This window comes from Pithys albifrons, chromosome 15 (genome assembly GCF_047495875.1).
Source record: "Pithys albifrons albifrons isolate INPA30051 chromosome 15, PitAlb_v1, whole genome shotgun sequence".
Classification (NCBI taxonomy): Eukaryota; Metazoa; Chordata; class Aves; order Passeriformes; family Thamnophilidae; genus Pithys; species Pithys albifrons.
This window is the reverse complement of record NC_092472.1, coordinates 5,308,791-5,323,121: the sequence shown is the minus strand read 5'-3', so window position 1 is coordinate 5,323,121 and position 14,331 is coordinate 5,308,791. Positions and strand designations below refer to the sequence as shown.

The window sequence follows — 14,331 nt, the reverse complement described above, 5'->3', positions numbered from 1 at the left end:
GAAATAAAGATGCTGAACTCGAAGCTAGAAGATTCATGATTGCTCTTGCATGTTGGTCTTATTAAAACTTACATTCTCTTAAGCTTCTTGTACTGGGTGAAAGCTCCAGGGGGAATGATTTTGATGAGGTTTTGTTCCAAACGTCTGAAAACAAACAAAGCAATATACATGTTAACTACACAGCTATAGGACAGGAATCACATTGAACACGACAGCAAATTTTATATAAGCATAAAACAATTTTACAGAGTTTTATGCAAAACACATTTCTTGTTTCGAAATCCACTAAATGGAGAAAATGCTGAGAAAATAACTTAGAAAATGTAACAATCTCTTTGATTGCACGAAAGTCACAGGTTAGAGAAACTGCACCTTTAAGGCTCGTGGAATTAATGAGTAACAATATGTATGTTTTAAAGTTAAAGCAGAAAATAAAAGATGCAGATGCTTTCTTTGACTAAGTTTTGTAAATAGAATGTAGTTATCTGAACTAAAAGCTAAGCTGTGTTGTGACAGCTTGATAAGCAGATTAATAACACTATCAGAACAATTCAGGAGCAACAATCTGTGGGAACACGCTAAAAACTCAAGTGAATTCACTGGAAGATGAGTCCAGATTTTTAAGAGAAGGGAGAAATTTTAGGTTAAAGCACTACAGAAAAGAACAGCATCTTAATATTTTAACTACCAAACACTGAAGGCTTTCTAAAATATGGTCCAGACTCCATGAAAATGCTGCTGGTTTTATTTCTAAGGTTTGGTTTGAAAGAGGTATCCTTTATGAAGTATCATAAATGCATGTCTCACTAACATAAAATGTAAGCAGCTTTTAGATACCACATACAGCAACCACTAAGATTAATTTCTCTTCCTTCCCAGAAGTACTTTCAATTGTCAGCAAGTTCCCCAAATTCCTGCTAAAAAGAATAACTTCTCCTCAGATGAACTCTAAATGTTCATCTCAATTAGAAATGTAGAAGTGGATCCCCATAACACAAATTCCAATGACCAGGGTAGCTAAAATTCTACAGACTTGGAGCTGAGAGCAATACGTGATTTTCCCTTGTTCTTACTTATTATTCAAATCTTGTGTATTTTTTCCCAAAAGTGTCATAAAAAGAAAGAGTTTAAATAGTAAAAAATCTGTGGTTGGAAATGGAATTGAAATACAAAAACATCCTGGAATGATGGAATGAGGCACTCTAGTCATTTAGAGCTGCTGCAGCATTGCAGAGGGAAGAAAAAATTTCAGAACCAGGAATGGAGATAAAATGAAATGGGAGAAGGGAGAAATAAATCAAGGTTTGTAAAGGACTTGGGAATAATGTAGAGAAAACGTGTAAGGCCCATCATCTCTCTATTGCACAGCTATCTGTGCCTCCATAGACAAAAGAAAGAATCCCCTTGAACACAAGATAATTTGCCAGCTCAGTTATACTCTGAGAAGCCATTTGAGTCTCAAATATTGTGATATTTGCACAGTCAACTTGCACAGCCAACGTGCATGCCCTCTTTTATTTCTGTGGCAGTCTGTTTTAAAGGTTGTGATCGGAGTTAATTCGACTCCTGGTTTTGTGATTTGAATTAGTGTCTGAGATTTCCCTTCCCCTTGGTCTAAATATAACACACTTCATTTCTGGCAAGTCCACAGTGAAATGCAAATTGCTGCAAGCTCCAGCACACCACTATTGTTGGGTGTTTGTCACCAGAATTAGCAGTACACACACTCTGCCCATAGAGGCTTTTTGTCAGCCTGCCAGTCCCGTGTTTAACTCCTCCCAAGGATTTCTGTGCAGACACTTCTAGGAACAAAAGAGGGCCATGCCTGCCTGATTCCCTGTGGATGGAAAGTGGGGATTCACACATCCTGCACACAGGGAAACTCAAATATAAAATGGGGGGGAACATGGCCCTTTTTATAATCACTTAGAGTTCCAAGGAAATTTTAGTGTTAAAGGATGGAAATATACAGAGAATTTCTCCCTACCCAGGGTGGAAAAAATCCAAAATTGGAATAAAAAATTGCAAAAAAACCCCAAACCAACCAAACAAAAAATAACACCAAGAAATTTCTAGAAAGGTGGAAAGGAAGACAGAAACAGGACTTCTTGGGACAGATGCCTTCTGAAACTACCTACTGAACTCTTCACCCCTTCCAAAAAATTTGGAGCAGATGGCCTGTACAAAAATAGATGGACAAGGCTGTTGTCATCTGCTGCTATATTTTCACTTGGACCTTACATTTGGGTTTTTTTTTATTTCATGAAGTTCTTTGTAAATGAAGGACAAAAGACTACAGAGAACACATCCTGCTCAGTGCACTACATCTTGCAGATGCCACCAGGGAGGCAGAGGCAGCTCCATCAGGCTCTGTTTGCAGGTGGGCTCCAGTTTGGGCACAACCAGAGCCAATCCTGCAGCATTAAATACAGCGCTGCATTAAATAAGCACATGTTTTAATTACAGATTGGCAGGCACAGCCTGAAAAACACAATGCACTTACACAACTCAAACAGCAGAAAACACATTGCTTGTATTAATACTTTGTGCTTTCACCTCATCTGAGCTCATAAATGACATGTCAAGGACAGGAGAGGATTAGAACTCTCAAGAAACACGAGGTTCTGCCAGGAGGGGTGTTGGCAATTCCAGGGTGATGAAGGCTTAATTATAAACCAGTGCTGTTCATGGTATAATGGGAAACTGCTGTTAGAGGTGGCATCTTTGAAATAAAGTCAAAAACACAGTCCTTACCTTGTGCTGGCATTTTTGTCCTCCAAAAAACAAAAAGCTAATCTAAATTTTACAGCCACATTTTATTTCAGAGAAAATTACCTAGTTTACCTAGAACAAGACCTTTGGTAAATTGTGTTTTTCATGGTCTATCCCTACATACTATGGAGTGCTGTCATACACTATAAAACCATCTGTGCTAGTGCAGAGCAGCATCAGAGAGTTCATCTTTTTGGAGTATTAGCAGAATATACTACTAAATAATTTTACAATACATATGGGAAATGTGTACAAGATACACAGTCCTAAAAGGCTACATATTTTGATCATTTAAACTGCTACCCCCCACAATTAAGATTCCTTACAGCTCAATAACTTTGTCCCTATTCTCCTTGGGTATTTCATACTCAGATGTACTTAAAAGACTCGACAAGTAGAATTCCCAAAACTGGTGTAACAAATTGGCCGTGCTGAAACTCCCAGCAGCTTTTGTTCCTCTGCTGAGTTCCCAGTTTCCCTGTGCCATGTCTCCTGCTGCCAGCTGAGTGCTGAGCTGAACTGAAGCGTGTCCCCCCTTTGACACCCAGCAATGCTCTGTCTGCCTCTCCAAGCTTCAGTTTAGAGTCTTTGACAACAACATCAAAGGACAAGAACAATTTCCTTTCTCTTCTCTAATATATTATCAGAGATTGGAAAGTATGAGGACCCAATGGATTCAGATACATTTTTCCTGTAACAACATACTGTTAGACAGGGTAAAGTCCTTCTTCCCACTCTCTTTTAAATGACTTTGCAGCAATGAGAGCAAAAGGTAAACATGTCAAAGAAAAAAACTCCAAAACAAACAGTGGGAAACCATGCAGTTAAAGATGAAAAACTATCCCAGAGTAAAGAATAAGCACTCCAGTTCCCATGCTAATCCATCTCAAAGTTCACTGAGGTGCAAATCTTTTCATCACCTCCTCACGTGGTGCCTTGCACTGCTCAGCCCAGGATGGCAACACAAAGGAGAAAAAGCTCTGCTGAACGAGGGCTCAGGAGTGACGAAGCCATTTGTCTTGAAGAGTGATTCCCCCTGCAGAGTGGGGAGACAGACGCACTAATTTGGCCCTTAACTATCTCCCCTTCGTTGAGGGAAAGAAAGAATTTGTTATTTGGGTCTCTAATGGAGCAGTTTGCTAGCAATTTTCCCATTTCAAACACTGGCTCGGCTGCTAATGTGGAATGTTTTGTCAAGCTCACCTCCCCATAACACAGACAAATCGCTACCTCGGAGAAAGAGAGGGAGCGAAGCATCAGTGCTGATAATTCTCAGCTGTCAGATGAATAGAGCCTACAAATGAGACAGCCACGCTCTATTAACAGTGTCACCGAGCTGCTGCCTGACACGTGTCCCAGACGTCCCCCTGCATTGGCAGCCACGGCCGCGCTGCCGGGACGCAGAAGGCTGAGCCACATCGGTCGGTCCCCGCACCCCGGCCGGGGCACAGCCCAGAACCACAGCAATCCCCGAGAGAGCCAAAAGGCACGGGGAGATCGGGGCGCAGCAGAACCGGGAGCAGGATCATTACCTGGCAGGGCACACACAGCCTGCCTGCAGGTGCTTGGGAAGGGCAAACCCCTCGCTTTCCTCCTGTCTTGGAAGCAGCGACTTGCAGGGAACTGGTTAAGGACTGTTTAGGGGAATGCACATCCACCACAGTGAGAGACCCGGGGAGAACTGTTTGTATTAAGTGGGAGGAAATTTCTAGAGCACATTAACAATCAAGAGATACTGCTCCTCATTGCCAAGGGCTGAAAAGCATTGGATTATAAAAACCTGCTTGGACCATGATTTCATCTCATATTTTGGACTTCATATCTTCATTTTTTTTTGATTCTGATGAAGAAGTCCAGAGATACATTTTCAGTATTTAAGATGAAGAAATCATACTTAAAATTTGGTCTTCTTACTACAAATACAAACTGGATCTGATCCCTGTCCTGATGCCTTTCTTGCCTCTTCCTTTGAAATACAAGCTTTATTCCTACCATGCACACCAGGTTTGGGGAGCTGCACTGAAGTATGGACCCAAAGACAGCCCTGGATAGGAGGCATCCTTGTTGGGAAGGAAGGGAGGAATCCTGCCCTGCACTTACAGTCAGAGCCTGTGGCTCATTCAGCAGCAAAACAGCAGAAGCCCCAGTCACTGCCCCTTAAACCCCAGCCCAGGTGCTGTGCAAGGCAAAAACCCTGCAGTCCTGCTGCTTCAGAAAGTGTTTATGGACCTGTATCCAAAGGAACAGCCCGTTGTGCCTCTTGTCCCTCAGTCCTAAGGTAGAAAATACAGAGCTTTGGGATGGCAGCACATTCAGCATTTTAAATGTCTGTTCTTACTGCTTATTTTAAGAATTAAAGTCTTCAATCTCTGCCCCAGCCAGAGACTGCACCACCTCTATAAAAACCCTAAACACATGTGGTCCTCCAAAACTTTTATAGTGCTGCCTTTCATCACAGTACCTGAATGACTTCCAAATAAAATTAATAAATCCCTCTCATTGAGTCTGCCTTAGGAACTGGGGAGCTGAGAGCCAGTAAACCATCCACCTATATTAATACAAGGTGACAACTAGAGTTTCCCTTCATACTTTGGCGCTGATTTTCAGGGTTCAGCTGTTGAGCTCCTGCCTTAACAACTCACCTGAGGGCAGATATTCAATAGACAAAATCCTACCAACAATGAAGTGACTTGTCAACATAAATCTACCCAAGAAGTCACACAGATAATTCTGCTCACCATAAGACATCTTTCAAAATGAAACCAGATGTTTTGATATGTTTCTTGTTCATTTAAAAGTAGTGCTAGTGGATATTGGATCTTGTAACATGCCCCAGTGAATCCAGTTTCAGCTGACACAACTCTGTAGCCAAGCATTTGGTGAGGGATCAGCTGGTAAATGCTGAATTTGTAATGGCAGTTGCATTAGGAGTCCATCAGCTCTGTCCTAACATGTTAATTTTGCACTAAGTGCAGTCCAGACACACAGGAAGACACCAGAGAAATCCCTAGACTGGTATTTTGCAAAACACTTTTTGACATCACTGCAATGTATCTCTAACCACACAAACACCAGAATGCAGCATTATACTGCCAAACCTCAAGGTTTCTCCATCTACCACTGTGATACTGCACGTTTCTGGTCAGAATTTTCTGCCCTTCTGACAACCTCTCATTGTTATATCCCCTGTCAGCCTCATTCATGTAATTTCCTTGCTTCCTCCTCAGGCTGAGGGTGCATCCCTGAGCCCCCTCTCACTGCAATGCCAAGACTGCACCAACTGCTGTGGGCTGGGCACAGAGAGAAGAGCAGGGACTCCAGGTGAGCTCCAGAGCCATCACAGGGAGGGTGTTAGAGGTTAAACAGAAGCTGTTTTGGGCTAGAATACAAAATAATGCCACCCTGCTCTTACTCTAGACTAGACAGGTCATTTCCCATCTCAGCAGACTTTATGGGGTCACTGGACTTGGGATCAGGGTTTACAGGAAGAATTTGACCTGTATACAGCCTATGGCTGCGAAGACAAATCCAGGGAAGAGAGTACTTAGGCTGGAAAGCTTTGGCAGTTTCCAGCTCCCTGCTGCCAAAATGCAGCCCAGTTAAACCCCCTGTTCAACCAGCACACACCAGTTCACCTGGTTGTGTTTCCAAGATGTTGTGGTACAGCAGCCACATGGATCCCACTCCTGGATTTTTATGGCACCCTGTGATTCCAGTTCCAACCCAGTGATTCCAGTTCCAACCCAGTGATTCCAGTTCAGAAATCTCCAAAGAGCTCATTCCACAGGGTGCTACATAGAGGATGAGGTTCTTGTGTTCACTTCAACAACACAGCATCTGCTCTGAGCCTGACTCAGCCTTAGACCTCTGCTGAGCACTTTCTCTTGTTAATTATTTTTATTGGTTTTTGGAGGGTCGGTTTTGGTTTGTTTTTCACTTTTTTTTCCTGAAGCTTGAAGTCATATTTGGGAGAAAGATGGTTTCTACAGGGCCTGTGGGAAAGCAATCCCTCACCTATGGTTACATTTCATGAATGTAAAGCAGTAGGAAGGGGTTTTAACAAACCAAACTCCGAATGTTTGCTTTCCTGAGAACACGTTCCTGCTCTGTGAGGTCCCCTGAAAGACTAACCCCTTAACATGTCACATTATTATTTAATTAGTGCTCAAGTAGGTCAGTGCTGACCACCCTCTATTGGCTTCCAATTACTTCAAGAAACTTCCAGCCCAGATCACTTTGCAAGTCTTTTCACAATGCCATAAGTAGCTCAGGGATCTGAGGATTTCAAGTTGGTTTGCAATATATTTATCAAGTTATAGCACAAAAATACACCTTTAGACTTAGTGGAAGCAGAAGAAAATTAACTGAGAAATAAGTAATTGTTTAATTTGTAATCTAACTTACTATATATTCTGTAACATCTGCTTTTATTAAACATTTACAAATACCGACAAAGAAAAGGCAGAACAACAGAAATGAGTAGAAAAATTAAACAGCTTTCTGGTAGTTGAATTTCTGCCACCTGCAATATTTTGTCAACAAAGCAGATTCTGACATTTGACTATAAACTTTCTTCAAATACTTTCCTAATTTTTAAAAGCAGCATAAACAGGCAAACACATGTAAGCCAAAAGACAATTAGTCTTTCATCCAGTAAAAAATCTGATTAGTATATTTTATTTCAAAGTTAAAATTTTATGCTCCCTATTTCATTTTCTGTGATTGCTTCTGCCCTTCATAATTGGCTTTAAGGATGTATTTACTCATTATACATTACAATCTCTTTATTTTGCTTGGCAACACAGGAGCTTTGCAGTGAGATTTGTATTAGATAAAAGATATAGGCCTTTTTGGTTATAAAATTCATTTTATTAATAATTATTAATTTATGTTCCTACCGAACTGAAGTGCTGCCTGTGGGGAATAGAGAACATACATACACGCAAAAGATAAATACCCCAAAATACACCCAAACCAAAACCCAAGACAATCTCAAGCCTACAAACCTGGGAAATTTACTCCTACACAGCTTGCCTGAGTAGATTAACCTGTTCATAACATTTTTAGAAGAAATCTCACAGAGTAGTGAAAAGGGTAAAAAAATGATACAGCCAAAATGGAAATTATCATGTGTAGGCAATCTAGATTTATCAAAATAAAACCACATTCTTGTGTCTACAGATGACATTAGTTACACTGAACTTTAGAAAGGAAAGTGAAGTTGTAAGAATAAGCCCTGCCTTGATCTCTCAGCACAAATTCCCTGCTGTTACTGCTTGTTTCTGAAACACAGCTTTCTATTTTCCTTAATCTGTCTCAGCACAGAAATCACCTTTATTCTTATCGTTTTCTGTATATTTATATTTTCTCCACTGACTCTCAATCTAAAATATTTTATTTATTATTTCTTTATTATTTTTGTGTCTTGACCTCATAGAACATTTTCTACATATTTTTGGCCCAACAACAGAAGCCTCTATTGAATGCAAGGAGTGACTGACACAGTTTGCCCAGTGAGAGCCAGAAAATAGTAGTCAAGTTTGACATGTGAAGCTGTCCAGAGCCAATTTACAGCAGTGAATGAAAATCATATTATATGATTCAACTACAGGAGCCAACCTGATTCCCCAGCCAGAGAACTTGCCACCAGAGGCAATTATTGAACATTTACTACAGTGTTCAAAAATACTGTGCTGGCTTCAGCTGGAGTATTTACTGGAAGCCTGGGAAAATTATTATAATTTTTCTTTTAGGAGGAAAAAAAAAGTGTTACATGCAAAACTGTCATTCCTTTATCCATGAGGTTTACAATTTCTATATATTGATGAAAGAAAAAAATCTTGCCTTTTAAGAAGTTGAGAACTTCACAGTCAAATGTTAATAAACACAAAAGTGTTATAGCACAATTTATAATTTATTGAAAACAGAAATATTCTTATTATAATAAATAGTTACCAGTGCTCAATTTTTTTATAATAACTTGTCTGACTTTATTTTAATTGGTGGAAAATTCACTTTGAATATGCCAGTAATTTAAATGCCCAGAAATAGCTCATCACCTTCCTCACATCACTAAAGCTCCATGAAGATTCATAGCTGAAGTTCCAGCTCTCCTGAAAAGCACAATCCTACAGGTATTAAAGAACAGAGCAGGTGATTTCTTTCTGAGACAACCTTTGCAACAACAATCCCAGCAAACCTGTCTGTCTGCAGCTCTGTCTGCAGCACTGCCCAGCACAGGGGTACCCTCCTGGCAGCAGCTCTCTATTAAATCTGTCAGGAAAGCACATTCATTACAGTAAGGACAAGGAGATCATTACATTTCAAAGTGGTTGTCTTGCAGACAATTAGGTTTGTGCTCATTTTGCTCAGAAGCACGAGGAAAACCACGTTAGATTCTTCCTGTGTGCTCAAACTCTAGAATTTTTTAAAATTATGCACCAGAACCATGCACCACTCACACCTACAAAAATATGAGTCCTCAATTCAGCAATCACCAGTGAGAATGAGGAACACCTACAAAAATATGAGTCCCCAGTTCAGCAATCACCAGTGAGAATGAGGAACACCTACAAAAATGAGTCCTCAATTCAGCACTGACCAGTGAGAATGAGGAACTAAAGCAATACAGAACAAGTGACTAAACTGACCTTAAGCCACACCTGGGTGCTGGTGGAAGCGCTGCCATCCCAGTTTGCTCTGCCCAGCTGTCAGACCAAGCTGTGGGGATGATCTCACCTAAGCAGCACTTTTCCTTGAGGGACTGACAGCCTCTTTACTCTGTCTGGAGCAATTACATCAGCACCTCACCAAGCAGTCCTCGGGTCTGATTCACACCCATCCTATCCAGGATTACTCTTTCTTCATATAATTACATTTCTCTAAATCTCAGCAGACAGAGAGCATGGGACAGGTTGAGTAACAGTAATACAGCAAACTTAAGATGAAAAAGCCCAAGTATGATCTAAGATCACTTTCAAGACCTAAGGATATCTCATAGATTCTGGAGTTTGCTTTCTAAGCCTGCAGATGATGGAGACTGGGCTTTTCAGAGTGATTAGCACTGCCCAGCACAGTGTCACAGCACAGCTCCCACTGCCTCCTGCCACAGCTGTGAGTCCTCAGCACTCGGGAATGGCTCAGCTGAGGCAGCCCCAGCCCCAGGACTGCACCACCAATGACCACCCAGGAAAAGCTTGTGTGAGTCACTCGCCCAGAATCAATTAATAAAACCAGGGCAGGAAGAGCCACAACCCACTCCCTGAACAGCATTCATGAGATGATCTTCCCCACAGCCCCCATTTTACAATTTTCCTGTTTCTGCAACAAGTAAACAGACCCTATACACCCAGGCTCCCTCATTATACATCCATGATGCATCCCTAGACAACAAAGAATCATTCCAGGCTTTTAATAGCAACATGAGACTATGCTGTTGTTACAGTGGATGACAAAACAAATATATACTAAAAGTTCCAAATGAGGATTTCAGCTAAAAAAATTAATTTTGGCATTTTTTAGCTTTTCTTTAACTTTTAAAAAAATAATACATTTAATTTATATATAATTTAATATTTCATTCATAACCAAAAGCTGAATTAACTAATTCCATCACAAGGAAATTCATGAGTAACAAAAGTATGAGATCCAGACCTCTGCAGTGCTGTCGAACTGGAATAGCAGCACTGAAAGCAGGAAATCCCTGTGTAGTTTAACAGGTAATCTCTGCCCAGATAGTCACTAGTGCACAGGGACAGACACATGAATTGTTGTGTTTCCCCAGTACTTGGCAACAAGGCAGGGAGGCTCTGGAAGACACATGTGCTTTCTGGTGGGAAGAGACTCCTTGGCTCCATCTCTGCCTGCATCCCCCTGTCCTGGCCACACAGCCTGCCCAGCTCCAGTGTCCTTGCCCTCCTGTCACATTCCCACAGCTCATCCTGCAGAGCCATCTCAGGCCTTATGACCAACTACTCATCACTTTCTCAGACTCAACAGCACTTTGCTCAACCTGTCTCAATTCCCTTTGTTCCCAATCCTTCTCCTCATATGTTTATTCCCCATTTGAGTTCAGCCTTCTTTTCCCAGCAGTTTCCATACTGAGCCCAGCTAGGTTTTATTCTCTCAGGCATCTGTCCCAACCACAATCCAACCTTTTGCATTTGCAATTAATTAAATCCTTCTTTTAAACAACCTGAAGATCCTTCAGGAAGGCAGTGCCCAGTGCCAGTGGTTGCTGATCTGGCACCTTCAGGCACCACAGGACAAGCACCCTCTGGACTAGCCAGGAGCAGGAGGGGCAGGCTGTGAGGGGCTGTGTCCTGCTTTCACTCAGGAAGGTCTTGCACCTTTATGAAACTCAAAGGCAGGAGTGGTAGTCCCTGTACTACTGTTTTAAGGTGTATAAAATTCTCAGAAAAAAAGCTGTCCAGAATTCATATCCTAAAATACATTCTTGCTTGAGGGGATAAATAAAAAATGAGTATATCAGTCTGAGACAAACAGCATGAAAACTTCATTGTTGAGAAAGGGCAAAGAGTAGTGAGAGAGGAAAAAATTAATAGGGAGTTACTGATCCCTCTCCAGTACTAGGAGGCATCAAAGGAACCTGACAGGCAGCACCTTGAAGCAAATACTGTCCTTTCCCTGGCACAGACCCAGCAGTAGTGCCAGAGCTCAGCCCCATCCAACCCTGTCCTGAGCCAAGAGCAGCCCAGACCACAGACTGAGGGAAAGCCACACTTGTGTTTCTCACAACACCCTTCCAAGTTCCCGCAAACTGCAGGGCAGTGACTGTCACAGGCACAGCTGGTAGCTTTGGGTTTAACAGGTCTCTACTGTAGCCTGGCTTTGCTGTCTCCACGGGCTGAGCTGTCAGTCAGTCTGACAGGCACTGGCTGCAAGGCTGCAATCAAGTCTGAGCAGGAAATCAGATTCTTTGGAGACTGTCTCTGACTACTTGGTCATCCCTCCTTCCTTATATCTCTGAAAGGTCAAGTCCATGCTGCATTCACACTGTGTTCCCTATTTGCCTTGCATGTATTTTCTCTCACCCTTTCTAAATAAATGCAACTTCTCCTTTTATTGTAGATGCTGTTCCAATGTAGTGAAATGCCTATATTCACTTCCAGCAAACCACCAAGCCATGTTTGTTTTGGTATTTCTTTGTCAGTGAATGACTCCAGGTGCTTAATGACTTTTGTTTTCATCCAAGTATTCATGCAAAACTTCTCTGTGCTTATTCTCATGTGTTTCTCTATAACACGCACTGTTCATTTCTCCACTGCAAAGCACAAGAGAACCACTTCGTAAGCAGAGAATCTTTTACAGCATTCAGCACACAGACTGTATTCCTCAGCTTCAATTTCTTGTAACTCATTTTTCCTCAGTCAATTTGGCTGCTGATGTCAGCTCCCCACTGAACGAGAAGCTTTATGAAAAAAATGAATTGCATTCTGTACATTCTTGCTACCTACTTTATGAAATTATGAAAAAACCAAGTCTGGGATAGAGATTTCTAGCTTTCCTAAATTTTTTATTTCATAAACGTTCTTGAAATGAAGATCTTCACCTTGAGGAAAGGAGTAACAGAGCAACACAACAGACTTCTAAGTTACATGTGGCAGAGGTCAGCAGCAAGGGAAAATTAGTGTCATATGATTCTTGTTTTATGTCCCATGACAAGTGAGTTGCCTTTTTTTGTGACAGCATTTTATCAACATAAACAGTTTTAGGACTTGTTGGCAGCTTTGTCAGAGAAGGTTCTGCCTCTCCATGCTAATGAAGAAAGGTGGGAAGACTGAATAAAAGATCTTTAATTAATACCAAAACAGAGTGAAATACTGTTCACCTTTAATAACTGTGTTAGAGCGACAGCTGTGAGTTTCACTTTTGCTGAACAGTTTGTCAGTCAAGAGCTCTTGTCAGATACCACTTGGCTTACAAAGAAATAGTTAAGGAGAAATAGAAAATGTAGTTGAATTCAGCATTCCCTGAAGTCAGTAGTGGGACCAACCCTGTATAACGTCTTTGCTGATATGGACACTGGAATGGAGTGCACCCTCAGCAGGTTGGCCAATGACCAAGATGGCAAACCTGGGGGTGATGTGGAGGGCCAGGATGCCATCCAGAGGGACCCTGAGAGGCTGGAGAGGTGGGTCTGTGCAAACATCATGAAGGCCAACATGGCCAAGTGCAAGGCCCTGCACCAGGGTCAGGGCACCCCAAGCACAAACAGGCTGGATGGAGAATGGATTGAGAGCAGTCCCGAGGAGAAGGACTTGGGGGTATTTGTTGGCCAGGAGCTCAACATGACCCAGCATTGAGTGGCTGTGGCTCAGAACTGCACCCTGGGCTGCATCCAAAGCAGGCTGGAGGAGGGGATCCTGCCCCTCTGCTCCTCTCCCGTGGGACTCCAGTCAGGAGCTCAGAGCATCAGGATAGGGACCTGCTGGAGCCAGTCCAGAGGAGGCCACAAAGACAGTAAGAGGGCTGGAGCCCCTCTGCCCTGGAGCCAGGCTGGGAGAGCTGGCAGTGTTCACCTGGAGAAGAGAAGGCTCCAGGGAGACCTGAGAGTCCCTTCCAATGCCTAAAGAGGCTCCAAGAGAATTGGAGAGGGACTTTGAACCATGGCCTGGAGTGACAGAACAAGCAGGGATGGCTTTAAACTGACAGAGGGCAGGGATATTAGATGGGATATTAGGGCAAAATCCTTCCCTGTGAGGGTGGTGAGGGCCTGGCACAGGTTCCCCAGAGAAGCTGTGGCTGCCCCATCCCTGGAATTTATGCTTTATCATAGTAAATTTTGCCACATAGCAGTATTTCTACAGCAACAAGACACTGATGAGTCCAGTGACCATGCAAATATTTGAGTTCACACTGTGCAGACTGTGAAAACTGGCTGGATGTCAGGAAACTGTACAACAAGCCCCTAAATAGGAAAAGAATTGATCTCCATTCCCTACAGACCAACCAAAAGCAAACTGGTTTAATGTAACAGTATTTCAGGACCTCAGTAGTATGAAGTCATGGACACAGAAATAGAAGATTGCAATTCCTAAAGGTAGTAAAGACAAATAAGTCTGTAAAACTACCATCTCATTTCACCACACAAGTCACAAAACTGTTACCAGAACTGGGAATAAAAAAATGTGGAAGACAAGAAATAGAAGGTAAAATCAGGAGGGACAATGTGCTCTCACATCCTAATTCATTATAAATGCATTCTACCAAGCTAACAAGATGTCCCTCCATCTCCTGGGGAAATCACTGACTAGAAATAAAAAAGGACTGTGTATTTTCTTTTACTGACTACAGAACTGTAATTTCAGGTTTGTGAGGTGTAAACACAATCTGAACTTAATACACCAAGAACTTCAGGTAGGGCAACATCAAACAATATCTTCAATTACATTAAAGCCTGGTTGGAGCCCTTAGATGAAAAGAACAAAAGCAAAGAGAACAACTACTCTATACCTGATAACAGAACAGCTTTCAAAACACGTGCCTTTCTTCCAGGCAGGAGGCCAAGACGTGGAATAGAAATGGAGAGCCATGGAA

At 42.0% G+C, this 14,331-nt stretch overlaps 1 protein-coding gene across 2 annotated transcripts in view; it reads right to left on the bottom strand.

Annotated features, from left to right (window-relative positions):
* The window catches only part of SLIT3 (slit guidance ligand 3), a 495,956-nt gene that overhangs the window by 163,417 nt on the left and 318,208 nt on the right, over nucleotides 1-14,331 (bottom strand). For both annotated transcript variants that reach the window (XM_071569998.1, XM_071569999.1), the window contains one exon: nucleotides 73-144. In XM_071569998.1, coding sequence (XP_071426099.1) covers nucleotides 73-144 — 72 coding nt within the window. The remainder of the gene's footprint in view (nucleotides 1-72; nucleotides 145-14,331) is intronic.